At 43.6% G+C, this 26,358-nt stretch overlaps 1 protein-coding gene across 1 annotated transcript in view; it reads right to left on the bottom strand.

Moving 5' to 3' along the window:
• DPP6 (dipeptidyl peptidase like 6) overlaps positions 1 to 15,970 on the bottom strand; it is a 569,379-nt gene extending 553,409 nt beyond the window's left edge. Inside the window, exon 1 of the mRNA XM_063324395.1 lies at positions 15,695 to 15,970. Within this exon, the coding sequence (XP_063180465.1) occupies positions 15,695 to 15,751 (57 nt within the window). The 5' untranslated portion in view covers positions 15,752 to 15,970. The remainder of the gene's footprint in view (positions 1 to 15,694) is intronic.
• Positions 15,971 to 26,358: the final 10,388 nt, after the last annotated feature.

Here is a 26,358-nt window from a genome sequence, read left to right as displayed (position 1 = left end):
AACATAGTTTAAAATACTCAGGTCACTACACAGTCTTCTGTTCCTACTCTCTGCACGCAGCAAACACAAGGAGAAAGCAAAGGAGGGAGATTCTCAGTGACTTCTGTTCAGAGCTTTGCAAACTGGAGCTAATTAAGTGTCATGGAGGGGTTTTGCACAGCAGAAGCCACATGAAGGATCTACGTTTTTTCACATATCACAGGCGCAGCATGCAGAAAGCCATCAGACCTGACCAGATAAAACAGGAGATCCCAGAAAACTCCCTTTTGGGAGTTTTGGATTGTGATCTTACAAATAATAAACAATTAGTAGTATTCTGTTTTCATCCCATAGGAGTTCTGGGTGGGCATCAGTGTTCCTCCCCTATGTGATATATACGATATTGTAAAATTTGTAGTAAGCACAGGAAGACAGTTTATAATTTTTAGTGTGGAGAGACCATAGAAGACTTAGTAATGAAGCAGACATTGGTAAAGTCCCAAACTCTAGATTATATGTACTGCCTTGCAGAGAATTAAGCACCTCAAAATAGGATCTTGTCATTTTACTGCACAGGGGCTTCCTGAAAACTAGCCTGAAACCTCCTGAAACTGCTCAGCACCAGCCCACCAGGAATGCTAAAATATGGGACATCTTCAATTCTGCACCTTTCTCTCCATTGGGTCTGAGAGGAGACTCCCACCAACTCCAGATGACACTGCCCAGTCACTTATTTTTTTTGAGATGCCCACCGCCCACAGACAGGTAGGAGGCCTTGAGTAACTCAGTCCTATCAAAACCGTGCTTACAAAGCTCTGAGGACTATTGAAGTCATATAACTCATTGGTGATACACCTTACTTATTTACAGAGTTAGCGGTAGTGAAGCTGATGGCAGTTTTAGATGTAGCTTGCAAAACCTCACCTCAATACCACTGTGGAGCATCCTCCCATTATCATATATGGTCCCCAATTCTGACAACACAAACTTAACGTTTACAAATGCCATAGAATCATAGAATGGTTTGGGTTGGAAGGGACCTTAAAGATCATTTAGTTCCAACAGCCCTGCCATGGGCAGGGACACCTCCCACTAGACCAGGCTGCTCAAAGCCCCATCCAGCCTGGCCTTGGTCTGTTTATCTGAGTGAATTTAAAAGTAATTCAAAGGCCAAACTCAAATTTACCTGAAACCATGGTCTAAGTGTTTCATTTGCACAAAATGGATTGTATTTTTGATAGTTAGAAGATGGAAGCAAGGGACTACACACGAAGCTGTTATTCCTGATGGCAGTGGATACTCCTAAGTCAGAAAGACCCAGGAGCAGTTTTAAAGGGATAGAGCATTTGAAATGTTTAGATACATAAGCCCACTGAAATCAGCGCAAGACAGGAACCTACCGTTCCAGAGATGTATAGGCCAGCAGCAACAGCTACAGTGGTCTCCAGGGATGTCGCCAGACCACCTGAGTACAACCACTTTCCTTCTGCCAGCCGGAGCTAAAAATAATTGAACGGTTCATTTATTGATAGGCAACAGTGAAGCCTGGACTCGTTTCTTTTGCTCTTCCACAGGCGGCCCAGAGGAACCCGGGAGAGCGAGCTAGGCTTCAAAATTACATGTTTCAGGAAAGCACTCCTGGGATGTTCAAAAAAGAAAGTAACAAACAAAAAGGAAAAACTCTATTAAGAGCTCCCACCTCCCAAGTAACAGCATACGCTTGTGCAGGGACCACCAAATGTCATGTTTGAATACATAAGTGACTAAATATCTTTCAAAATCCAGTCCCTGCTGTCCTTGTTTCTCAGTTCCACTGTCTATAAAACTGGAGTAACACTAATCTAATGTAATCCAATCCAATCTAACAGCAATCAGCAGTTATCTGAAGAAAATCTCATTAGAGGTTTTGAGGAGCTGAAACACTACTGCTATGGAGCCCACGGAAATATCCTAGCTGATGACTGCCTCTTCCTTCATTCCTAATCTCCTCCCTTCTGAGGATAATGCCTCTAAAACACAGTTTACTAAATACTGGCAGAATTTTGAAAATAACTTTCTAATGTGTCCATGTTTTCCCCTAGGAGCTGATGTTCTCCCCTCTGATCTTTACAGATTATTCTGTCACTTAGACATAGCGACAGTTGTTTCTAAATGGAAAAATAAATCCCCTTTAAAAAGCAGAACTAAATAATAAAAAAAAAAAAAAGCAAAAAACCAAACCCACAAAAAACTCTAAATGTTAACAAGCCAAAGCTACCTACCAGAAAAAGAGACTAAACCCAGCTATATTTCCCAAAAAATAACCTTCCAAACACTTGCTCATCTCAAAGGTCTAAATAAGATTTGATTTCCTAAATATGAAAGAATCAGGGTAGGACTGTTAATATAGCAAGAGCTGTTAGCAATAGTGACACAGCCTGATTTTTCTTTACTGACAGCCATGTGCTAGATGAAGTCCACTGGGGTTATGACAACAGGACTAAGGGAAATGTCACCATCCTGGCATTAAACCCGTGTTAAGGGAGTGGAGAGGGAGCCTTGGCCCTTATTTTGAGCAGTGAAGTGTATACTCATCTCTAGTTCTCAGAGCAGTAAGGGGAGGGGAATCTGCTGTGCCAAAAAAATATATGGTATCAACAGAAGGCAGTGTATTTTTCAATCCAAGAACTCATTATTGATTAAATTTATTTAGAGCAACATTTACAAAACGAGACACGGCCTGAGTAGTAGCTGACCAGCTAATGTTTGTACCGTGCCCTGCAGGGCTCCCAAAGGACCTTGCAGTCAAAGACACCGACGTTGATATCGTGCTCACAATTACAGGCAAAGCATGATTTCACCTTGCCTGCTTTATCTACATCTGCCTTCCGCTCCACATGGAGATTCATAAACCTTCTGTGCACCAATATCAGCATTTTTGCAATGCTTATTCGCCCGTTTCAAAAGGATTGGCTTGGCTGGACTACCCTTAAAAAAAAAAAAAAAAAAAAAAAAAAAAAAAAAAGAAAAAAAAATGGGCATCCTTTTTCTCTTGGTCCAGACAACAGGCTGCCTCTCCAAGAATTCATCAAGATTGAAATGCAGACATCAACCTAAGTCTGCTGACACAATTACCCTGATCAGAATAACCCAAGTTTTTCTGAAACCTGAATTTTAGCAAAATAAAACCAGTCATTTCCCCCCCAAGCTCTGAGTGCTGTGCCTTGTATTATTATAGATAAAGCAATCTCAGCTATGCTGATTACACTCTAGTATTCAGCCATCCGTCCTGACCTACAAGAAACATTCTGGCTCTTGGGAAATGACAGACAAGAATTTAATGCCATAATTCTTCCCAGCTTTTCTTACCCACACTGACAACTAGCAACACACTAGACAAGGCTGACACTACAAGGATGCAATTTGAGATTAGGATGCCTATGTTTAGGTGCATACGTGACTGTCAGGTGTCTAAACTCCTATTACAGTTAACATGGATCTAGTCAAAAAAAGCCAATGGAATATAAGAAGCAAGTCAGGGAGCAGCCAGCCCATGGCGACCTTAGAGTGAGCTTCATCGCTCTCTGGACTCTACTGACTGTGTCCCATTGACTATAATGGGAGTTTAGGTATTGCCTGACCTAATTATAACCAGTAGAATTCTACTGACTAAATGAAGATACCCAGCATCATTTGAGATGTCCCTGCATTTCCAAGACACACAGCTGGTGCTGGCAGACACAACACAAGACCCGTGGGAAATTCATATCCCCATGGCACAGCAGCTGAAAGGATACCTGGCACATCTCACGCAGCACTACTGCAGAAAAATCCTGCCCCTAGGTTACACGTGAACAGAAATTAGGTGCCTAAATATTGGTGCTGAAATCCTTAAACTGAGTCCTATCCTTCAGGGATCACCTTACACCCATTACCCAGTTAGCGCAGAGAGAGCGTTTTGGTCTTTCTAAGGACTCAAGTCAACACCTCTGCATCATTCTGATGGTATTTTTTCACCTCTACAGCAATACTGGCTATAAACTTGAGCTTTCTTTTTTTTTGGCTTTTCTTTTTTGTTGTATTAAATGAAATTGGAAACCTTGGAAAATACATGAATTTTCATGCTTAGGAATGCTGTTATAGTGGTGATTAGGAGTGCTGCTACAGCACATATAAATATGTAGCCAAGATGTGAAGGCTCGTTCACATTTACACATCCGAAAGAAGGTGCCTTGTCAGTGATGCTCCAGTATACCCTTCCCACTCATGAAAACAATCCCTTTTTTGGCAAACGCTGTCACTTGGTACTGCTGACGAGATCATGCATCCTGGCTTTCAAACAACTCATGGGACAGTAGGTATCTTTTCTACAACACAGTGTAAACACACACCTTTGCTTTGGTAACACCTACATTTTATCGTCTTATTTTAGTATTTGGGTGCGTCTGTGTGCTTCAGCCTCTGCAAAGAACAGCTATTTGTCATTTGGCTACAGTCATCATTCACATGAACAGCATAACGGTCTTAATTAAGTTGCTAAGTCTGGGAATAACAGCGGTAGGACCGCATTGTAATTTGCAAGCTTTCTCCTAACTCTTTTCAATTTCTATTTCCAAAGCATAAGAGTGTATGTGACAGCTTCTATTGAATAAAATATTGATTTTTTTAATTTTTTTTTCCTTCTGGATGATCTCCCCATCAAAAGTCAAATCTAACGAACGCTCACAAGGAAGTAAGAGAGGAGGTTTCAAGAAAGAATAAGTAATTTGTGGTAAGATCTCTATAAACTATAATTTAAAGTGCTGGAAGCCTCATTTTTATACAATCACTAAAATAAAATTTTAAGCACCAGGAACCATAGTTCTTCATTACTGGGTTCTTCAATAAACTTTATGCTTTACACCTTTAGAGGCAATTCTTCCATCAGCACATAAGAGATTTCGGTATGTTGCTTCTGCTGACATTATGGGAAGTTAGACGCAGATGTCCCTCCTGTGCTTAAAATAAGAGAGAATAATCTCCCTGTCTTTCCATTAGTCTGTATCAGCTGCCAATCAGAATTTCTCTGGTGCAAAATATATGCTGTAAAATATAATGAAGCTACCTCAGGAAAGTATCTGAGGAAGGCTAATCATTGGAGGTCACTTATAATATTTTGCTGTCAAAGATAGTTTTAACTGAGGTATTTTTATCATAATGCTGCGATGGTGCACAGCATTGATTACTTTCCATTAAAGTCATAAAAAAGCACTGAAGTTTTCTACTGTTCTGCAAATAAAAGAAAAGGGGACACAGGAGAAAGAAAACCCAAACACTTGAATTACTGCCATAAATAGAGAGTTTGAGGGTCCATAAACAATTTCTTTCCTCCCTCCATCCTTAGCTAATGACTTCATCACCTTCGTTATGAGCATACATGGCCAGAAATTCTAGGTGCAGTTTCTGAGTGGCAGCTTGAAATACCTTCATAAAAGCACAAGCCGCAGCAACCAAGAGCCATCACTACCTTTTCAGTGGCCCATGTGAAGATACCTGTGTTTCAATCTGAACCAGTCCTTCGGTGTCCCTGAGCTGGACAAACCAGCAAGGCAATATATTTTTATGCTATAAATGCCCTCTATGGGCAACAATTCACACAGATTAACAAAAAGCCCAAGCAGATTTCTCTTACTATTCAAAATAAGGGAAAACTAGCTGGTTTTATCCACTAGAAGTAAATTAACTTCTTCATATCGCGGAATATTCAGTGCCCTCCCCTGCCATACAGAAAACAGCAAGAGCAGAGCAGATACAGGAAGGAAGCAAGAATGAACCCTAAACGAAGGAGTGAAAGACACGGGCAAGTTGCAGATATGCTCTGTGATGCAGCTGCAGCCTTAGGGAATTTCAGCAAGATCGAGATAACTCAAGTGACCGAAGTTGGAACAAATCATAAAATATGGAGCTACAGAGCATGCAGAGAGCCGGGCCCGGGAAGTTCAAGGGTAGTCCTGACCTGCTGGAGAAGAGAACTATGACAATAACAAGCAGCTAAACTTGGAGTAAGTGACTGCAAAACTTTGGTGGCCTCTCTGCTGGCAGATTAATTGTGCAACAGGTGGTCAGACAAGAGGGCTGGCAGTGAAGCAACACAGCGTGTCAAGGAAAACGTATCATACTGCGTGCTTTCACTGGGTCCCAGATATAACCCTGATTCATGTTGAGCAGAGTGAGAGACGCCCCATGACTATCAATGGGATCACACACAGAAATCAATGCTAAGCAGCGAGAATACAAAGCGAAGGATAAAATCCTTAGTTTGAGAGATGATCATAAACCAACGAACAAACTAAAATGTAAGTTCTTTGATGTAGGAAGCGGTGTTATGCTCTCGGGCTGGAGAGCCTCTCATTCAATTGTGTTCCAATACGCAACTAGCATTCCTATGGAGTGCTGCAATAGAGATAACACTGAAGAGAGTCCCTGCTGCTGGATCTTTTCTGGACTTGTTTCTTATGAAAAGCTAACCGATCCTCCACTTCGGAGAACAGAGGTAAAGCAGTGCCAAAGACTCTGTGTGAGGTCATTATCCAGCAAAATCTGACTTGAATAAAAAACTGCACTAAAAATCTGCAAACACTAGGATGTTGGGATGCTAAAGGAAAGTCCAAGAAAAGTCAAAAGCCTAGAAGCATAAACTAAACATTTAAAAAAAAAAAAAGCATATGGTGTATATCTGCTGCCCTGAGTAGCAGTAAATTACCAGCAGCACACATCTGTCTGCCATAATTTCAGCCTCTTCCTCGCATTCCAATTTCAGATGCCATCTGCAAACAAGCAAGTTAGCTGACCTCAAAATGTTGATGACCTGCCCCTTTCCAACTTGCCAGCAGAGCTGAGAGAAGCTCAGAACCCACCACCTTTGTCAGCCCCCGACCCTCTCCCTGGGGCTCTCACTGAGGACAAGCCTTGGCTTTGCTGCAGCGTTATTTCATTCTGCCTACTTGAACCACGACACCTAGGAGTGCCGTACCTGCTCTCTTTTTAATTTATCTGAGGTTTTATAATTTTAATAACCTTCCTTTCAAGTGAGCTGAAACCCTGGTGTGCTCCCCTCTTCTCTTCCACATGCTCTGTGGTTGCAACACAACTCGCCCCTTTGGGTATGCTTCCCTCCAAAGTCCTCTTCTGGAGCAAGGTTTGCATGTCACCATATTGGGACCCTGCAACCGCCTATCTCTGTCCCTCCTATATCTTTTTTCCTTCATTCCAAAGGAGAATATGTTCTTAATGACACTGAAGTTTGCTAAATTCTCAGATTTTAAGAACAATAACTTAAGGCCAAGAGTAAGGATGGGAACCCCACTTAGTGGGTTATCAAGTTGTTATTCTCCACCAAAGAGCTCACAGACCATGCAAAGGAAATGCTCATCCTTATTATTACCAACAGAAAAAAACCAGCAGAATATTTGCCCCAGTCTCAGCATGATGCAACTACCACTGACTGCTGTGGGTTCACATTAGATCCCCAAGACCACGCTTACACTGGGAGGTTAAAAGCAGGTTGGAGAACATTTTCATGACGGCAGCAGTGTCTGGCCTTGATAATGAGCTGGGATCTATGATAAAGTGACAATGTGAAAACATAAAGCCTAAACCACTTGGCCAGTATCCCAGTGTAACTCAGAGCTTAATCCAGGAATCGGGGCATTCCCCTTGAGTGCTAGCACAAGTCTTTTTAGCCAAACTTTATTTCTGGTAATGCCATGAAATGCAAACCAGCCCTACCTACACCTGCGTAAATATGTGGTAAATCGGTGCTTTTCATTAAAAAAAAAATAAAATATCCCAGCATGTCATTCTGGTTATTTTGTTTTAAAACCAGCATAAAAATGCCCAGCATAATGTAAAGATCATAAACATCAAACTCTGTCCACACCAGGCATGGGAAAACTGCATGAAAATAAATAAAAGTGCTAAATAAACAAATGAATGAATGAAAGCAAATTACTTCCCTATGTTTACTTAACAGCGTTAATATAGAAATAAGCCAAATGTGTTCTAGTGAACAAGAAACTGAGTCTGAAGTGAATCTCTTTTCTTTTCCTTTTTTTCTATAGCTTAGAGGTCCTTTGTACTCTCACTGAAGTTATGGCCTCGAGCAGTCCATACAGCATTCACAGCATGATATTGTAACTATTTCATTGGGAAACATCATAATAAAAATGCTGAAATAAATATTTTTCCTGTTATTTGACTTCAGCATTAAAGTATTGAAATGGCTAAGCTAATTCATTTTGATTATCAGCCCATTGCTCTTGGTATTATAAATGGACCCCACAATTTTGACAGAGCTTCTAGCTAGCAAATGCCTGAAAACATTATTTTGTTAAAGCACATATCATGCTAAGATTTTTATTTTTTTTTTATTTCAATGAATCAGTTATGGTCAATACAAAGTTAATATAAAATAGTTTACTGTTAAACGACATGGGCACTCACACACTTGCTCCATCCAGTTAAAAAGCCATTGCAGATTCCGGTTATAGCACTCAGAGCTCCGGCTGCATTCTTAAAGCACCAACTGTTAGTTAGTTTTGTTAGCATAAACACCCAATAAAATTTTATGGCGTGTTCAGCTCTCATTAAAGATGACAAACAGCAGCAGAGAGCAGCACCCACAAACCAATGGGGAGCAGGACGGCTCCGGCGTCGCCGATCCCCAGAGCTCGTTCATGTTCAGGGCTCGGGGCTCCCCGTGCCGAAGGGCACTGCAGAGGTACAGAGAACAAAATCCCGCGCACCGCCGGAAGCCCCTCGAGTTCTGCACAGCCCCACCATAACGCTCCTGGCAAATATTTACTGAGGGGAGAATGGTCCTTCTCTGGCTCCATTCTCATGCGCTCTCTCAAACCTTAAACCAACAGCTGTTCTAAGCAACGTTGGTGCACAACGGTACAAAACCCTTGGCTCTTTTTGCTCCCCATCACCCAAAATACCCTAGACAAGATGCTCCATCAACAGCAGGACTAGAGGAGCCTGCTCTTCTCTAGGTTGCATCTCGCGGTTGGATTCCCTCCAGTCGGGGAAAGCGTGACCCCTTCCAGGAGGTTTTTGATCAGTCAGGGCATTTATAAAGTCAGCCTGCCCATCTCCCTCTGCCTTCCCATCCTTCAAAGGGGCGTTTTAGCCTTCCACTGAAACTTCTAGTCTTGAACCTGCCATCATCCTCCTTTCAAAATTTCCTGTTGGTGGGAGCTTTACAGAACAGTCGACACTTGGCACTCCCAGGAAGCACTCAAGGGAACGTGGCTGGAATTAACTGACAAAAACCGTCAGCTTCACAGGTAGAATTATAGAGAAAGCAGATTTCACTGCCTGAAATAATACAAGATTTGGTCACGAACTTCCCACAGCCATTACTCCTAAAATCCTTAGGCTGGGTTGCTTAAGGTCCTAGAAATTTCTGAAATCTTCTTTCCATCAACAGAAGCAAAACTTCTCTCACTAATTCAGCACCCGTACTGGATAACATCAACTGAAAACTTACAGATTTCAAGAAAGACAGAGAATGCCACAAAAAACAGCTTTGAGCACTTTCCCTGGAGTTGCCTGGCTTTTCTTCTTTATTTGGAGTTCACCACTCCTAGTTTTGACAGGTTTTGCCTGGCTTTGCCTCTGCAGCTCTGTGAAAGATCCCCCACAAAGGGTAGAGAAAATAGACAATTAAAACCGGTATAGGGGAAAGAGTTAAATCACCACTACGCAGTTCCACGCCACGTACAAAACAAATCCTTGCTCCACAAGGAGCCAAACTAACACCTGGCTTCCTAATGGACAGAGGACTCAAGTCTACAGGTTTCTCCCCTTTCTTTGTCCACAGCTTTTTCCTGCTGACACCTACACTGGGCAAGGGATAACATGCTTCACAGAGAGGGATATGCTCGTGGGATGTCAGGAACAGACGCTGATGAGCCAGCTGGCTCTTAAATGGCCAATAGCAAGCATTGCCTTTATTTTCCATGGCAGAGAAGCTCAACTTCAAGTCTACCCTCTCTACCTAGCCTGCAATTTCCACAGAATTTGAGATTGTTATTATTCTGTTGCTTGGTGGTTTATACTCAGCACCTTACTTCACTGCCTGTAAAACTAGAGTAGTTCTCCCCTTCTTCCAGTTTTTTTGCCTCTTATTGTCAACTTAAACCACAAATGCTCTGAAGGCAAAGCCGTTTCTGTCTCTATTGGGTTGCAACATCCATCAGGACTGGGCCTTGATCTTTGCTGGGGCTCTCACGCAATACTGTATTAGACCACTCTGAAAGGTTAATGTTCTGAGATGGAAGTGTAATTTCTAAGGGACTGCCCTCCAAGCTAGGCTGGATTTTAAAGATAGCTGACTGATCATGTTTTAAAGCCCTGGCAGCTACATCAAGCCCTACTTTAACACTTATTAGGTGTGGAAGTCAACCTTGCATTCCCACTAGAGTATTAAAATTGGACAACTCAAAAATATACTGCTTAGCTGTGCCCATACATGGTAACTTGCCACACATAGTAAAATGCAAGATGCAAGTAAAACTGAACGCGTTTCTGCTTCAGCAATAATACAGAGGAGCTACCATAGCTTCCTTATCTCCATTTTCTGCATCAAAGAGTGCTAGAAATGCTGTGGCTCTATTGCTTCCATAACTTTAGAGGTATTGAATCTCTCTGCAATTAAACCAACAGAAACAAGTTGTAATTCAACTGAAATCAGTGGAATTCACATGAGGGGGAATAGTTCATGTAAAAGGGAATGAAATTAGATTCACCCACTGTAAATGCAATAATCTCTTATTAATCATTTAAAGAATGAATGACTATAAAAAACAAACTCTCTCATATCCTGTTAAAAGGACATTATTGACCTGTTGACCACGGCTGTATGAACACTGCACTGCCCCTTTAGATCAGGGCAACTCCTTGCAAAGAATCAGTTCTGCAGGAACATCCCACATCAGCAATTTGCTTTTCTTATAGGTTAATTTTGTTCTTTTCAAAACAATGGGAGAGCAACCAAGGGTGCAATCAAAACTGTACTTCCAGTTCAGCTTAATTGAGTGTGCTTTACTTTAACAAAGACTTAAAATTACTTCATCGAGTTGTTTTCACACCCACTTTCTTACATACCAATATTGCTAATTAGTACAATTGTCTCTTCTTTAAAAGAAAAAAAAAATATCTGTCCAAATGATTTGCTGTTATCCTCGAGCATTCACTATTGCAGATTAAAAATCAGGTTACAGTTATTCAGGCAGAAGTCCCAACCTCAAGATTTTCTCCACGCTTACACACTTGAAGCCGAGGGAGGAAGGGTGCTTGCTTAGTGTCTGCTATAGCCGAAAATGTGTCCTGTAAGCCACATCTAGAAAATCCATGATTAACACACATACCATTTGCTCAGTTTTAACTCTGCGTTGCTTCATTTTACCGTACAGCCTGAATGACTCTCATGACTCCTGTTGAGACAAGAAAACACTTATCTCCGACCCACGCATCAGGACCAGAATCAGGAAGAGGTTAAAGCCTAGATCCAAAAAAAAGATTTAAACGTCTAACACAACATCAGTGCAATTTAGGTAGCAAAAAGACTGCATTACCCTCAACACACACATACGCTATTTGGGTACTTATCAATGATACACTACTGGGGCCACCAGCTGCATATGAGTGTGTGCCAAAGGAGCTGTACCTACATCTCACACGACAACAGGTCTCAGAGTCAGGAGACCTGACCCCGAGGATATACACTGACCATGTCCAAGACTGAGCTCCACACAAAACAGCTACAGCAGCTGTAGTCATTCAAAAATACGGTGAGAGAAAAGTCAAAAGAGACTGAATCAGCAGCAGTGTTGTGCCAACCAGTATGCACTAACGTACGGCTGAGGCTGCTGTACAAAGCTGGGGGTTCAAACCTTACCCTCCAGATTGTGCCAGTGGTTCGGCTAAATGTGTTTTCATATAAAATAAAGGAGCCATGCATCCCCTTCCTCCCCAAGAGACACAGTGGTTTCCCACCTTCCCCACTCCAAAAAACAGCCCTGCGCTCTGCTTTGGCTCTTCTCCAAGAGGCGAGATGGGAGGGCTCCTGCTGTGGAGCAGCCTGTCTCCTGCTGGTAACAACAGTCCCCCAAAGGATGGGAGCTGGTGGGTCTCTGAATCCTCACCAACTCTTGGAAGACACCAGATCCACAAATCCTGCTCCACAGGATACCCCTTTGCTCACCCCACCCAGATGGAGGGCCCCAAATAGAGTTGTTTCTAAAGAAAGAAATGACTCCCAATGTTTTCTGTAGATTTTCCTCTCTCGAGATAGATGAAACTGGGAATCCCAGCATGAAACAAAGTGCCTTCTCACAGCATCTTCCTCAGTACTAATCTAAGAAAAGAAGTGAAATTTCAGACACAATTTCTGTGCCTTGCATTGGCTGGCATGGGGTTCTGGACTGCTGAATAAAAGCCAAAAGCCAGGAGCTGCAACGTGCAGTGCCGAAAAGTCTGAGTCCCCATGTGGAGTTAGCCCTCATTAATTCCTTCAAGAAATCTGTTGAAATGTGACAGCTGGCAACCGAACCCCAAATTCTTATGCCAGGATCTCAATAACTTTCCAATAATGTGTACTTTCTTAATCGGAGTCAAAGCCTGCTCCCAGCCCACACAAGAGAGGTGGCTGGTTTTGTACAGACTCTCAGCGGCTCTAGGGCTCACCACCCCAACACATCAGAAACGTTCCTACGATTAAGCTTTTCATTCCAGCACTGGGGTGAATCCTCTTACCTTCCTCCCACAAATTGTCTTAGGAAAGGCACTGGGATTAGTCACAGGCAGGAAAAAAAGAGCATTAGAAGCTGTATGTACACAAACTATTTCTCAAAAATAGTTCTCTCTAGCCAATAAATCACAGTCTTTCAATAGCACTCACAAGTGGCTTAGAACTAGAACTTGGTTAAAAACAGGTAAAAAGCGTTACATAGAAACGTCAAGAAAAATATACATGTTTTAGTGGGCATGCGTTACTAGAGTTTGGAATTACAATCAAGCTACCTACTTCAGGGCTTTAATTGTAGCCCTCCTTGAAATTGTTACCTCCCTTGCTCATCACAACTGGGCAAAGCTGTAAATCTTGCAAAAGAAATTGGAAGTCTAAGTGCCCATTGCCTAGCGAGAGCATAGCCAGGAAGAAGAATGACCTTGCCCCACTGAGTTGGCATTTACAGCTCTTTGAGTCGACACAACGTGCCGATGTATTTTTTTGGAGAAAGAAAACTCACACCAAGTGGTTTCATGAGCAGTGGAAACAACAGTGTTTGATTTATGATGGATTTTTGCCCCTGCATTATTTGTTCAACCCACTCCCTCTTGCAAATACCCCAGCCCTCACCCATGGCTGCTTCTTTTCCACCATAAACTTCCAGTTCTTACGCATTTTGTGCTATACCCCTTCCTTTCTCCCATTCCCTCACAACCTTTACATAGCCTGTGATGGGCAAAGGACAGCCCATGATGCAGCTACAGCTGACTGGTTGCTGGGATAGGGCAAATAAAGGAAGTATGACCATATTTCTCCTTGCTGCTTCCTCTACTTGTGTATTAAATACTCTTTTTTCTCTATTAAACAATTGATTTCCATGACACTTGTAGGAAGCTGACATTTGCAACACTTGTGTTCTGACAATTTGGGCTAAAACTGGCTAGTGAGTTCAAAAGTTAGGCAATTAGGAAAGTCAGAAAAGTCTTGTTTGTGATTTTGTTTAGGGTTTTATTTGTTTTTCAGGAGAAAAAAAAAGATATTAAAGATACTAAACATCTCACAAGCATTTCTGTGTTTTAGAAGTTAGCATAACAAAAAGCTTCTCTATTCTGCCTCTGGTCTACTCCATCATGGACCTCTTATAGATCAGTTATTTGTTTTTTCAGCCCTGTTTGATACACTCTAATTTTTGAACTCCGCAAGGTTTCCTTGCAACTGAATCAGTCATGCATGGAGCTTTCTGTGTTTTAATTAAAAACCTGAAACCATCAATCATGTCAATCTTCTGACTTGAAAAAATATATTTATTTCCAATGGAAGAAATATCCACAACCTACAGCATTTGAAAATAAGATGAAGATGCCTTCAAGACAAATACAAATGTATCAATTATCATGTGCTGAGAACATACATATTTGAGCCCTATCTCTTCCCTCTGTGTTAAAGCATTAGGTCAGCAGCTTGATACAATAAATTATTACTGATCTGCAATAACCTTAGCCGTTCAACCCAAAACTCAAAGAAAACCCGAAAGTGCAAAGAAGGGAGGCCCAACGTTGAAATTACAGGCAAGACCCACGGAGGACCTTCAACTTAAGGCCCTAGAATTATGCAAAGAGCTTATACATGGGTTTAACTTCAAATATATGATTAGTCATGGAGCTAAGTAAATAATTTCAGCAGACTCATCTAATCTGCTTGTGTACTTCCACAGCCCTCATCATGTCGCATCTTTTAATACTTGCGTAGCCCCATGATTAGTGGGTTTAATCCTAAAAAGATTGTATGAGAAAAGGAGGAATAACTGCATTCACTTTACAGAAGAAGAGGTAGAAGGTAAATCCGTGTGCCTAAGAGTTTGTAGAGTCAGGTCTGTACTGACTAGACATGGAGTACCCAACCAGATGAGCAGCAGCACCAGCATTTCAAACAACAACACAAGTCTAGAAGATGGGATGCTGTGCTAGCATTAAGAGGAAAAATAAAAAAAAAAAAGTTAACAGAGCACCATTTCTGGCAAAAAGTAAATTTTCCATTTCTTTAAGGTGCATCGCATTCGCAAATATGGAATCACGTCTTTTTACAAAACACTAACCTCAAGAAGGCATTTGAAACCTCGGGGGGGGGGGCGGGGGGGAAGGGAGGGAAGGAATCCACTGTAAAACAGAAATACAAACACTGAAAAACACTTCAAAGAGTTGCAGAAGGAGCATCAACAGAATTGTCTACAAGGGGGCACATATATCTACCCAACTCCAGTTTCTATTGCACTGTGTCAGTGTTGTAAAGGCAAATGCGAGGGCCATGTTTGTCACTATCAAAAAGCAGTTAATGCAAATTTGATCTGGATCAGGTGCGAGCAGCCAATTACACTTCTGTTGAATTCAGCTGAGTCCACCATAAGGTGTTTTCTCCCAGTTATTTATTTTTTTTAACGCTGGCTCTGCGAACGCACCGTGGCGAGAAGCAAAAGCAGGAGACACAGAGATGGTCCCAGGTCACACACCAGCACAAATCTTTACCCTCGAGTCGTTTTAACCCTTTCGAAGCGGGAGCGTGAGCTCGGACCGTTCCAGCACTTGGGGCTGCGAGGCCGCAGCATCCCCGGTTCCGAAAAACCCGCTTCGACACCTCCCCGAGCCGCAGCCCGAACGCGTTAGCCCCCCGGCACCGCACCCGCGGAGGGGCGCGGGAGCCGATACCCGCCCGCCCCGCGCAGCGCTGCAAGGAGGAGGCTCCGCGACCAGCGGAGAGAGAGATGCCGAACTTCGCCAAGTGATGGGCTGGCGGCGAGCGCAGGGGGCTGCTGCCCGGCCCGGCGGGGAGGAGGATGCTCTCAGGTTCAGGGAACGGCAGCAGCGGAACGGGGACGGGGGGGAGCCGGGCAGCCCCGCCGCTACGCACCCCACCGAGCCCCGTTCGCACCGGGCTGCGCGCCCCGCGGAGCCCCGCGGCCGCTCTTACCTTGGGCCCCTTGCCGGAGCAGCGGACATTGTTGGTCACCCCGGCCGTCTGGTTCATGCTGGGGCCGGCGGACGGGCAGGAAAGTTGGGCTCAGGGGCGCGGTGCCCCGCGCAGCCTCTCCTGCGCACCCGCGGAGCCGGGGCCAGGAGGGGGGAGGAAGAAAGGAGAGGGCGGGCTGCCCCCGCGCCGGCACTTTGCCCCCGTCCGCCGGGGTCTGCGCCTTGGCGGTGCTCCCGGCTTCCCGGCTCCAAAACAAAAACCGAAACACCCCCAACGCCCCCCCCCCCTCCGCCCCCGTCCCCGCTTTCCTCCCCCGCCCTCCAAAGCAGAGGCGAGGCGAGCCCGGTTCTGCCCGCCCCCCGCCCTCCGGGGCCGCCGCGGCAGCGGGGAGGGCTCGCACGGCACCGCGGGACGCGGTGTCCCGCGTTGTCCCACGCCGCGACGGCCCCGGGGCCCGGCCCGGCCTCGCCCCCCAACTCCCCCCGCCGCAGCGAGCCCCCAGCTCCCCGGGGGAAGCTCTCACTTCTTCGGCGTTATTTTGTTTTAATCTCCCCCTCCCCCGGCGTGGGCAGCGGGAAATGGCATTAAAAAACTGGCAAGGGTTCCGCCAGGGTTGGGGCTTTGGACCCGCTGGTGCTCGGGGCAGTTAGTCCAGCTGTTTGCAGTGGTGGTGGTTTGATTGACAGGTGTTTACTCGCTGCCAAACTGCAGGATTTGGGTCTCGCTTTCCTCTTCCAGGTGTGTTGGAGTTCAGGGCTTTTCTTTTGTTTTGGTGAAATATGGGCTGCACACCAGACTCTGCTTTGCTGGTAAAAATATTTAAGTAAACAAACAAACAAACAAATACCTGTCATGAGTCATTATCCAGATATTTTCTTCTATCCCAGTTCTATCCCTCCACTTCAGCCCATGAGGCCAGATGCTTCCTTCTCTGGCTTGCAACAAAAACTTTGTGAAATTCAGTTCCCCGAGTAGCAAAAAAACCCCACAAATAACCAGAAAACAACCCACCTTATGTCTGAGTAAGAAGATCTGGATACCTAAGGCTAAAAGCATTCACGCTTCATCTTATCAGACCAGGGTTTTTTTTCTTAGGGATTAATCTACCAGAATAGATAATTTCAGGTATTTTTGTTACGTTTCTACAGCATACTTCAAAACCTTTAAATAAATTTAATACCTTCTGGGCTTTGCTCTTTTTTTCAGGTAAGCAAGGCCATACAGCGCTGCTTCTGGAACAGAAATGCTCTGGTTGCTCCTCATGCACCAAAGCCAATGCTGCTTTGGAGAATCCCAGCTGCTTCTTTTCTGAGGGGTACGTATCCCATCACGTGCTTAACTGGCTGTATCTTCCAGCTCTGTGGCTAAAGTGGATTTAGAGCAACCACCGTGGGGGCAGATAGCAGAAGAAAGCGTAGTTAAAGGGTAAACTCTGTTAGAGCAACTGGCCTTTTAGCTCTGAGGCAGGAGAGAGGTCCCAAAGCCACGTTGTGTCATCAAACTTCCCTCCCTGTGAGCAGGTCACGCTGATTTTGAGAGAAGAGCAGACATGTAATGACTGGTTTGATAAGAGAAACAAGTTTCCCCTGAAGAAACCTCCTTTTCAGGGTCAGTCCTTCCTCTCCAAAGAGCTCTTCTATTGTAACGACCACACTCTGCTCCTTCACCGTGCAGTGTCTGCTCCCCTGGCTTTACCAAAACAAGGTGTGTAGCTCAGAAGTGCTGCCAGTAAGTCCCCCTCGGGGACTTACCACCAGCCTCCATGAGCTCTGGGTGCTGGCACCCTGGCTGAGCTATCAAGCGTGATCAGCCCCAAATACCACGTTATTACCATTCCCTGCTACACCCCTCTGATGGCTTTCACTTTTTTGTACTGATTAAGATTTGAAGTTTACTGCTCCCACTGCTCTGTTTGGTGGTTTGGTTGTCATATCTTCCCCAGGACAATGTCTCCTAATAAATCCAATTATAGTTTTGAGTTGTGTATTTGGTAGGCTCTGGCTACATTATATTATCTCAGTAAGGTTTGTTGCACTGAGACATGCAGAAGTCCCTGGAATTATTTGCAGTTGTACAAACACACAGAACAACTTTCAAAAAAAAGAGATAGGCAAGCAAAACTACCCTTCTGGCCACTACACAGAGCAGCTGAAGAATCCGTACTCTTGTCCCACCTCTTAAGGCAAATTCTTCAGGAAAACAAAAGAATAAAATTTATTCCTGCCTACACATTCTTTCTCACACAGCAAACTCTTGGCATTGCACAGACTGATCATGGGAGTGTTGCCCTATCCTGGTTTATCACAGTTTGGTCCTGAAGCAAAGCAGGATATGAAAGACACCACTCCACCACCCTTTCCAAGGAGCCTCCTCCTCATTCATTTGCAGCCAGTCTATTAGAGCAGGCAGGGAGTCCATTGCCACCGTAGGGCACATTTTGTCTTTGGAGAGAAAGAGCTAGGGAAAGTCTCCTGCTTCTTCTTATTTTTCCACTTAATGTCTACCCCACTCACGGGAATCTCCCTTCTCCCCTAAAACCAAGACAAACCTTATGGAATTGGACCTCCCATAGGAAAGGGCAGCTTCCAACTGGGGTAGTAGGGAGAGTTCACAGGAGAAGACTTTTGCTTTCAAAAATATGAGTAAGCGTGTTGATGTTTGCTAACCCGTGAAAGGAGGCTGCTGAATGCATAGTGGAAGTGCAGCCTTTGAAATTTAGGAAGAATTGATTCAATTCCAAACTCTGCCCAGGCCTCTCTATGTGACCCTGGGGGAAAAACCACCACCATCCTCCTTTGCCCCTCAGTGCCCCTCCTGCACTGAGGAAGATCCCACCTCTGCCCATCCACCTACAACTTCCCTAAAGCAGGACATACCCGTGGCAGCCCTACACGGTCCAGCATAATTTGGCCCTTATTTCATCGAGGGCCCCTAAATACTGCAGAAAAACAAATGGGAAAGCATTACAGTCTGTTGTTCTTTAAACTGAAGTGTTTTATATATCTAGAAAAGAATAGACAATGCCACAAACAGCACAAAGTTTTCAAGTGCCTGTGAGAAAAGTAAGTGATTTATAGATTAGTATTTGTAGACTGTTCAGTGAAGTGTGAAGGAACAACAATATACTGTCATATAAGCTGTAGCATATAAACATCCCTTGGCATTTTACACTTTGAAAAGGATTATACATAAGCTCAGCTGAGAACAGTATTAAAAAGGAAGCTCAGTCATAGTTTTTGGGAACATTTAGTTAGAGAGCTAATCTGTCTTTGGAGCTGAGCTAAAGCTATGCAAAATGGATGCAAGGAAATTCATGCAATCATGACCTAAGATTTAAAAACAAAATGAAATTTTAAAGCCAAAGTCATGTCATAAAATCTAATAACGTATCGAGTGCTTTTTTGAGCTCTTCACATTCATACTCCACAGATGACCTCTGTAAAATTGAGAGAAAATCAAAATCAAGAGCTTTACATATTTATCCTGACTCCAGAAGTTGAGGCTTTTGGAGAAACATCCGGTATCACAAAACTCAAAGATAAACCAGCAGGACTGCCAACACTGTTAAATCCAGCTAGTGGCAAGTTCCAGCTCAGACAAGGACCTTTGAAATATCTCCCCATGTTTATGAGTTCTTCCCAGGAGCCTGTTTTGATCTGAATTTGAGCTGTCTGGGGCACGGTGTCGCTGCCCTGTGACTCTGTGACCTGAAAACTCCAGGGGTTTTCAGGTTTTCACAATAACATGGTGAAGACGCGACACTTCTGATTTCCTTCGCCGACATTTTCATCAGGAGGATGACTGAGTTGATAGTCTAACGCTTTACCACTCTGCAATTTTTACCATCACTTGTGACTTAACCAGAACGGTGCATCCATTTTGCACAGGTCAAAAGGGCTGCAGTAAGTCTAATGCGAACTTGCACTTGTAGAAAGGTCAAAGTATTGTAGAAATCCTCAAGGTTCACCTTGCTCTCCACCTCGGAAGAGAAATGCGATTAAAAGCCTGGTTTAAGGAAAATGCTCAGAGAGGTGAGTAGTCAACACGCAGCGAGCGCGGAGAAGTGGAGAGCACAGGAGGCGAGGAGGATGTGAAAACTGAGACCATGGAGTGCTAAAGAACACAATTCTAAAAATCAATGCAATGATGGATCGGGAACGAAGGCAAAAAGCACAGCACGGGGAGACTATAATTAGATGATTTAGTCATAGCCAGGAGCCTGACTGAGCTTTTTGAATCCACTCAAGTGGACACAGTTAATGCAGAGTTTGGCTTGATCATTACAGTTCTTCTCATGACAGCAGCACAGAGGAGGTTCACGGAATCTTTTAGTCTCTATTAGGGCAATATAGGTAAAAACCCACTAGTAGACACTACGGAAGAATGATACCCGCAGACAAGGCTGAGCATCTCCTCTTGGCAGCTGTGCTGCTGGGACCACCGCTGTGGACTCAGCAAAAGGCTGGAAAGCAGGAATAACCCCAGCAGCACTTGAACCTGTTCCGTCCACACTGCGTTCGGTGGCTCTGCAGTGAAACTGCAAAAAGCCAGTCACCACTCTCGCTTTCCTTTTATTGCTACCAGCAGTGGAGGTTAATCAAAGCTAGTGTAATGATGGGGAAAACGCTGGTGTAGAGTAACACCGATGTGCACGCTAAGCCTCCCCAGAACAGAGCTGTCTATGTGGACTTTCAGGCTTTGTGAAAAGGCAGGGAAAAAGAGGTGTTCCGAGTTCCCCAAAACCTTGATCGTGAAGAGGAATCTTTGCTCAGCAGACTCTATGGGGAGATATCCCTGCTGACTGTAACTTAGGGTGAATACCCAAGCTGGTGCTGCCAGCACAGAGCCCAGCTGGGTCCAATATCCTCCCCCCGAAAAAGGACGAATTTCAGTACTGAAGCGAGCGCATTTAGTGCCATCTCACAGCGTCTCTGCTGTGCCCTGCAGGCTGCAGTGCTGGCTGGTGGCAAAACCACGCCTGAAAGAAGCTGACCCACAGAGAATCTGAGAAGTGTGCCAAGAGCCCAAAAACTCCACACTTTTCTGGTATCGTTCTCCTCCTCGTGTACTCACAGCAGCTCCCAGCTTGACCAAGCCCATCCTGTCTCCTCAGTTACGTTTTGCAACTCCTCTTTTACCTGGCCTGTTGTTCCCCCAGGACATGATGGCAGAAGAGAGCTTAAAAAGCAAGCACCAATTAATTCCACAGGTGCTGGACCCCTCTGCTTGCCCATAATACTCCTCCTGGCCTTTCCCCACCTGCTTATCTCATCCCACTGCCATAATTCAGGAGGAAGTGGTAGCTCAACCACTGGGGCACAAGCGTGGGATCCAGAATCCAAGCTTTGCTTTTGGCTCAGCTGCTGATCCACTGGGTCCTTTCCGCTCCTTGGGTCATCCGCCTTTTCTTCCAGCTGCAGGTCAGCCGGGCAGCTTCACTAAGACACTTGGAGAACAGACGCACTAGATTTGGTAACGGACTTCAGTGGAAGCAAAACACCCAAGCTAGTTAGAAAACAGCCACGCTTTTGTATTTTGTAGGTCCCACAGGCTCCTAAATTCACCGGGCACCAGAGATGTCCAGAAAGCCCCAGCTGAGGCACTCAACCTGCATCCCTTGAAAGCCATGAACTTGCCCAGCAGAGAAATCAGGCACATGTCCAAGGTGAACATCATCTATAGTCCGTAATAAGGGCTTTTCCTTAGTATTTCTGGAGTTTGTGTCTTCTTCTGGAATTGCATTTTATTTTCCGTTACACAGCTGCTGGGTAAGCAATCCTTTGGCCAGATGCACGAACACTCCCAGGTGAATGCCCTAACTATTAGGAATGCTTTAAGCATGGCATTATTAAGTAATAATTTACTCATCCCATTTAGTCTATGAGGTCTCCTTATCGAGGAATATTATTCACCAGTACCACTCTTGCTCTTTCTCTAATTTATTTATACTTAATGGCCTTTCAAAGACATCTCTCCACATTACTTGCAGGCACTATGATATATATGGGATATTAAATCACATCATGATATACGGCATGTTACACAAATATTGCATAATTATACAGATTATAAACATTAAAAAATCATCCGATAAACTGACATCAAATGCACTCAAGGCTAGATTAAGGCTATATGAGGCCTTTTAATTTAACAAAGCAATGAGAAATAATTTTATTAAATCTCACCTTTGCAGAAGCAGCAAGCTGTCTGAAGCAGGTAAAATATTGGTATATCTGTATTGAAAATGTGGGGTACCTATCGAACTAAAGCTGGAGCACTGCCTTCACAGGGGCGAGAGCGATTTCTGCGGTGTAGATGCCGTTATCCTGCTGACCACAAGGTGGTGCAGCATTTTGGCCATGCACGAGTTGGGTGACAAGTTCGAAGAGCATCACTGACCCTTGCACTGGTCACCACTTAGCTGTTTTGGGACTTCAGGTCACTTTTGGCAACTGTCAAACTGTGTACAAAATCCATACAAATGAAAAAAAAAAAAAAACCAAAACCAAGCTTTACTAGATACTTTCTCTTTAGAGCAATCCTAAAGGAGATTTTTTCCTCAGAAAGGAAGTTTGTTTTTTTTTTTTTTGAAAGAGAAAAATAAAAATAGAAAAACAAAGCAAGTTTTTCAGAAAAAAATAATTTTCATAACAAGTTCAAGATCCATAATATGTTGGAAAAAAAAAGGAAAAGTAGTTGGAAAGATTGTTGCAGAGTTGCTCATAGGAGCAGAGGAAAGTCCATTTCCCAGGGCTTCTCAGTTGCTCTTCATCTGTCTTGTTGTGAAACAGTTGTCTTTTGGAGAAACAGCAGGAAACCCAGCATGGGGTCTGGGGTCCCTCTGTGGATCCTGAGCATCAGAGAAGGATAAGGAGACTTGGATCCACCAAATCAGAATTTATATAATAATAAATAACTATTAATTATATAATTTTATATGTATATATTACACGTGATTTTTTTTTCAAATCAGAACATTAAAAATTTCCAGCAAAAAAATATTAAAGTCTTCCCCCATCCCCTTAAATTTTTTATTTTTTTTGAGGAGGTGAGGAAATCCATGCTGCCCTTATTGAGTCGAAAACACAGTATTTTTCATTGGTCAATTTTGATGGAAAATCCCCAAGCAGCCGTAGTTTTCATTTTTGTTCTGTGTGAACTACTTTTTAGCATGAAGGATGTGCAACACAGACACACAGTATCCCCGAGGCAACTAAAGCATTTGCTTAGATGGAAAAGGAATAGCAAAAAGCTGTTTTAAGCCAAGATTCTTGAAACCAGATGAGTTATTCTGAATGCTTCAGTTATTGGACAACTGGCCTGAAAGACCTTCCTCATTTTCACAAAGTGCTGAGCCGTGAGCTTTCACTCCCTAAAATCAGGTGCTTTTAAGAAGACTTGCATTAGGCTCCTGAAGAAATCAAATAGCAGCTTCTGAATTCTGAATTGCATTTTTAACTGTTTATTTGGCCAACTTGCAGTGGAAATTGAAGTACAGGATGAGCAACATATGACCCACCAGCTTGCAGCAGGTGCCTCCAGTTTGCAGTGGTCTGTACCACAGCCCCCAGCAGACAGTCAGTCCCCCACACCTCTGCCTGGGCCGTCCCTTCTGGTTGGAAGGGACTTTACGTTTCCTTTACCCTCCCGTTTCATACTGGGCAGAGAAAGTCCAAAAATTAAACGATTCAAAAGTTTTTTCAACCCAAAACTCTAAACCCATAAAATTTGCAGTAAAAAACTCTCTTTTGAGTGCTTCAATACAACATTGCCACATGTACATTTGCCCATTTGTTAGTTAATGACAAAACCCCTTTAACTCCATGTAAAGACTGTCTGTAAATATTCTGTTATCTGCCAAGACCCTCTGTTCAAACCTCCAACTTTTATAAGAAAAATAATAACTAAAAAAAAAAAGCAATTTGAAGTTGAAATATTTTACAGTCCAGTATTTAAAAAACAGTCAGGTGTACAGAAACACAAATAAGCTGGTGAAGGTGACATTAGCCGGTAAGAATTGCACAGAAGCATTTAATCTGTATTCCCTTTTTGTGGTATCTCTCCTTAGTGATGGAGGGTTGATCGGGTCAGTTTGGTACAGCTGTGACTGATGAGAGGTGAGCTGGGGTGGAATAACCGTTACGCCTTGTGTCAACACTGCGAAACAACCCAACTCAGTGGACTGAGCCTTGGGCTGGGACCCCAGGTCAGAGTCCTGGTCCCGTCACGGCCACCACAAGCTCTCAAGAAGTCAAAGAGCCTAAAAGCATATTTCTAGAGGACACTGTGGCAGGCACATGAAGCTACACTGCACTGAAATTATCAAACTGTCACCTACTGTTTGGAGTGATTGCCCAGGAATCCACTCTGTCATCCATCTGCCATTTCTTAAGCATTTTACCTTGTGCTTTCCGTATAAGTGTCATTGGCTTGGACATAATTTACCTTATAATTATCGCAAGAGGTGTTGAATACACACACGCTCACTACCTGTAAAGCAGCAGCAAGAAAAGTTATTGCTTACCACTGAGATTTAAAAAAAAAACCAAAACAACAACACAACAAAAATCAAAACACAGTAAGAACTCTAAGACAGAGATACATGTTGGCAATCGTAACTGACATACTACAGACCTTCCTAATACCAATGTTCTGCTTCGCAAAACAAGTCCATCTGCTGCAAGATAACGATGACTGCTGCAATCTGATGGACAGAAAAATCAGGAGTAAATGAGGTGCATTAATTTTGTACAGAAAAATAAAGCTTTATCAAGTCTTCCTTCCCCCTTCAGTGGCAGTGCACCAGAGGGCAGGATTTAGCCTTGAATACGTGGTTTGGGGCAAGTTTTGCCTACCTCCTGCCCGGGGACGGAGCAGCCAGAAGAGCAGGATAGATGGCTTTCCTGCTCAGGAAGATGAAATTGAGGGGCCTCCAATACAGGACTGCAGCTCCTGCTCTGTATTGCAGTGCAGAATTTGACCTCAAAGGTAGAGCCTGAAAGGCAGATGGCGATGAGCCAAGTTTCACACCAGCCAAAATCTTTTTGCACTGTATGGTTCATTTCTCACAGGATCTTCTGCAGCTCCCGAGTTTCAGGGCTGGCCTCAGAAAAGTTCAAGCACGGCTTGTGGTAGCAAGACTTAGCTGTTCATCCGCTGAACAAAACACCCTTGTGTATCTCATGGTCTGTATTTTCCTACTGAGCCTGATTTTAACTGCATATTAGTTATGGCCTGAACTTAGACTGAACGTGGCTCTGAGCATGTTCTCCTTCATCTCATCCTCAGAGCCCATCCTTCAGACTCACCCGGGCTGACTGCCTGGGTCCCTCCCTTCCTCTGCTCTTCAGCTGCAGTTCCCATCTCACCCCGGGGCTTCCCACCTGTGAGCAGAAAGTTTCAACAGGACGTTCAACCCAACAACTTCGGGGAAAGGCCTGGTGGTTGGGTCAGGTCTGTGTTCCCCAAAAAACCTGAGGCTGCAGTCAGCCCTTAGATGGTATGTGTCTTAGGTCAACCCTTCCATCAACAAAATAAGGTGGCATCTTCAGGCACCACAATTAACTCCAACTTAATAGTGTCTACAAAAACTATTATAGCTGAAATTATAGTATATTATAGTGCAAAACCTGAAAATGCACAGTGTAACATATTCTACTGAACAGGGCGTTTCGGCCTCTGCATCTGTTATGGTTTAGCTGGGGTTAACTTTATGGTTTTTTGTTTTGGGTTTGGTGTCTTGTTTTGTTTTAATTCAGGCTATATTATTTCTCCAGGGGCAGTTACCTGTGGCATTGCTGCATGGGAACAAATTTCAGTTGCCTGGGAAGACAAGTGGGGTATCCCGCAACAGGTACATTAAGGAGAATTCATAGACAGCAAGAAAAAACCTTTGAGATGACAGATTCTCCCCGCATCAAGGGCAGCAAATGAAGCAATCATTGCTATAGCAGTTACCAAAAGAATTAATCATATGTTGCTGTACAGGTGTAAGTGCCTTTTCTTCTTATTTTTTTTTTCCCTCCTGCACGCTCTTTCTGGTATCTTTATCAAACCGTTTACAGAAATAAGTTCTTTTATATGGACTACTAAATAAAGGTGCAAATCATATAGGAGCTTAGAGAAAACTTGACAAGGTGGCTCTTGTTAACTTAAATGGATCAATATTTAACAGCCAGTTACTTTGAAACATAGACTCTGCCTAGGCTCTCCCCCCACCTCCATATGAGAGATCAATGAGGAATAATTTGCACTATGATGCTTTATAGGAACTCAAAAGAATTCATCAATAAGATGAAAACGCTTGCAATACAGGCAGACACTACCTAATTCTAATTAATATTAAAGGGACGCTGTCTGTTTTTTTAAACCAAAACCACAGTGTAGCTTATGTACTTAAAGTTGTAAAAACCTCATAAGGAATGTGGTCTCTGTTAATTACAGTCTTGTCTGGGAAGGGGAGGGGGAAATTAAGTTGATCCTTTTAGTGATGAATTATTCAAAGTGAAAAAAATAAAAACAATCGACTGCAGCATTAGTACCAAGCCCTACACATTAACCTCGCACTACACATGGGTGGTTCTGTAGCAACGCACGCATACTCTTAATTTGACAAGTAAATTAAGCCACTGGGGTGCTGTTGCTGACAGGTTACATTTAGAATT

The sequence above is a fragment of the Chroicocephalus ridibundus genome, chromosome 2, assembly GCF_963924245.1.
Source record: "Chroicocephalus ridibundus chromosome 2, bChrRid1.1, whole genome shotgun sequence".
NCBI lineage: Eukaryota > Metazoa > Chordata > Aves > Charadriiformes > Laridae > Chroicocephalus > Chroicocephalus ridibundus.
This window is presented reverse-complemented; position numbering and strand designations above follow the sequence as displayed.